Source organism: Mastomys coucha, unplaced genomic scaffold (assembly GCF_008632895.1).
Source record: "Mastomys coucha isolate ucsf_1 unplaced genomic scaffold, UCSF_Mcou_1 pScaffold4, whole genome shotgun sequence".
Lineage (NCBI taxonomy): Eukaryota > Metazoa > Chordata > Mammalia > Rodentia > Muridae > Mastomys > Mastomys coucha.
Genome location: NW_022196910.1, coordinates 999150 through 999949, shown reverse-complemented (window position 1 = coordinate 999949; position 800 = coordinate 999150). Strand labels below are relative to the sequence as shown.

The window sequence follows — 800 nt, the reverse complement described above, 5'->3', positions numbered from 1 at the left end:
GGGCGTGCAGTACCTGAATGAGATCAAGGACAGTGTGGTGGCTGGCTTCCAGTGGGCTACTAAGGAGGTGAGTGACTTGGCCTGGTTGCCCCTGCATTCTGATGGGATGCTGGCTTCTGACTTCCAGCTCTTTACAGGGCGCTCTTTGTGAGGAGAACATGCGTGGTGTGCGATTTGATGTTCATGATGTGACCCTGCATGCTGATGCCATCCACCGAGGAGGTGGCCAGATCATCCCCACAGCACGCCGCTGCCTCTATGCCAGTGTGCTAACCGCACAGCCCCGTCTCATGGAGCCTATCTACCTGGTGGAAATCCAGGTAACTTGTGTTATTATGTATGCTGCCTGTCCATCTTCCTTCTCTGCCTCGCTGATCACCATGTTCTCTCTTCTCTCAGTGTCCTGAGCAAGTGGTAGGTGGCATCTATGGTGTCCTGAACAGGAAGCGTGGCCATGTATTTGAGGAGTCCCAGGTGGCTGGTACGCCCATGTTCGTGGTCAAGGCATACCTGCCTGTCAATGAGTCCTTTGGTGAGTGTCTGGTCCCTGGGGTTTGCAGATAACCTGCAAGGCTGGGTGGATGTGGAGATGAGCAGAGCAGAGGCAGGTTTCTATCATTTCAATGCCAGCCTGGCTAAGGGTGCCTAGAAAGCCTCTCTGGAAGGAATGACAAGACAGCTAAGCATGCCCCGGGGCTGGACTACTTGGTTGAGCCTCCTGTCTTCTGTGTAGGCTTCACCGCTGATCTTCGATCCAACACTGGTGGCCAGGCCTTCCCCCAGTGCGTGTTTGACCACTG

General features: G+C 54.8%; 1 protein-coding gene across 1 annotated transcript in view; it reads left to right on the top strand.

The window, feature by feature from the left end:
- Eef2 (eukaryotic translation elongation factor 2) overlaps nt 1-798 on the top strand; it is a gene marked incomplete at its 3' end in the record, with an annotated part of 5415 nt that extends 4617 nt beyond the window's left edge. Inside the window, exons 10-13 of the mRNA XM_031350323.1 lie at nt 2-67; nt 138-320; nt 400-532; nt 734-798. Of these exons, the coding sequence (XP_031206183.1) occupies nt 2-67; nt 138-320; nt 400-532; nt 734-798 (447 nt within the window). The remainder of the gene's footprint in view (nt 1; nt 68-137; nt 321-399; nt 533-733) is intronic.
- Between the last annotated feature and the right edge of the window lie 2 nt (nt 799-800).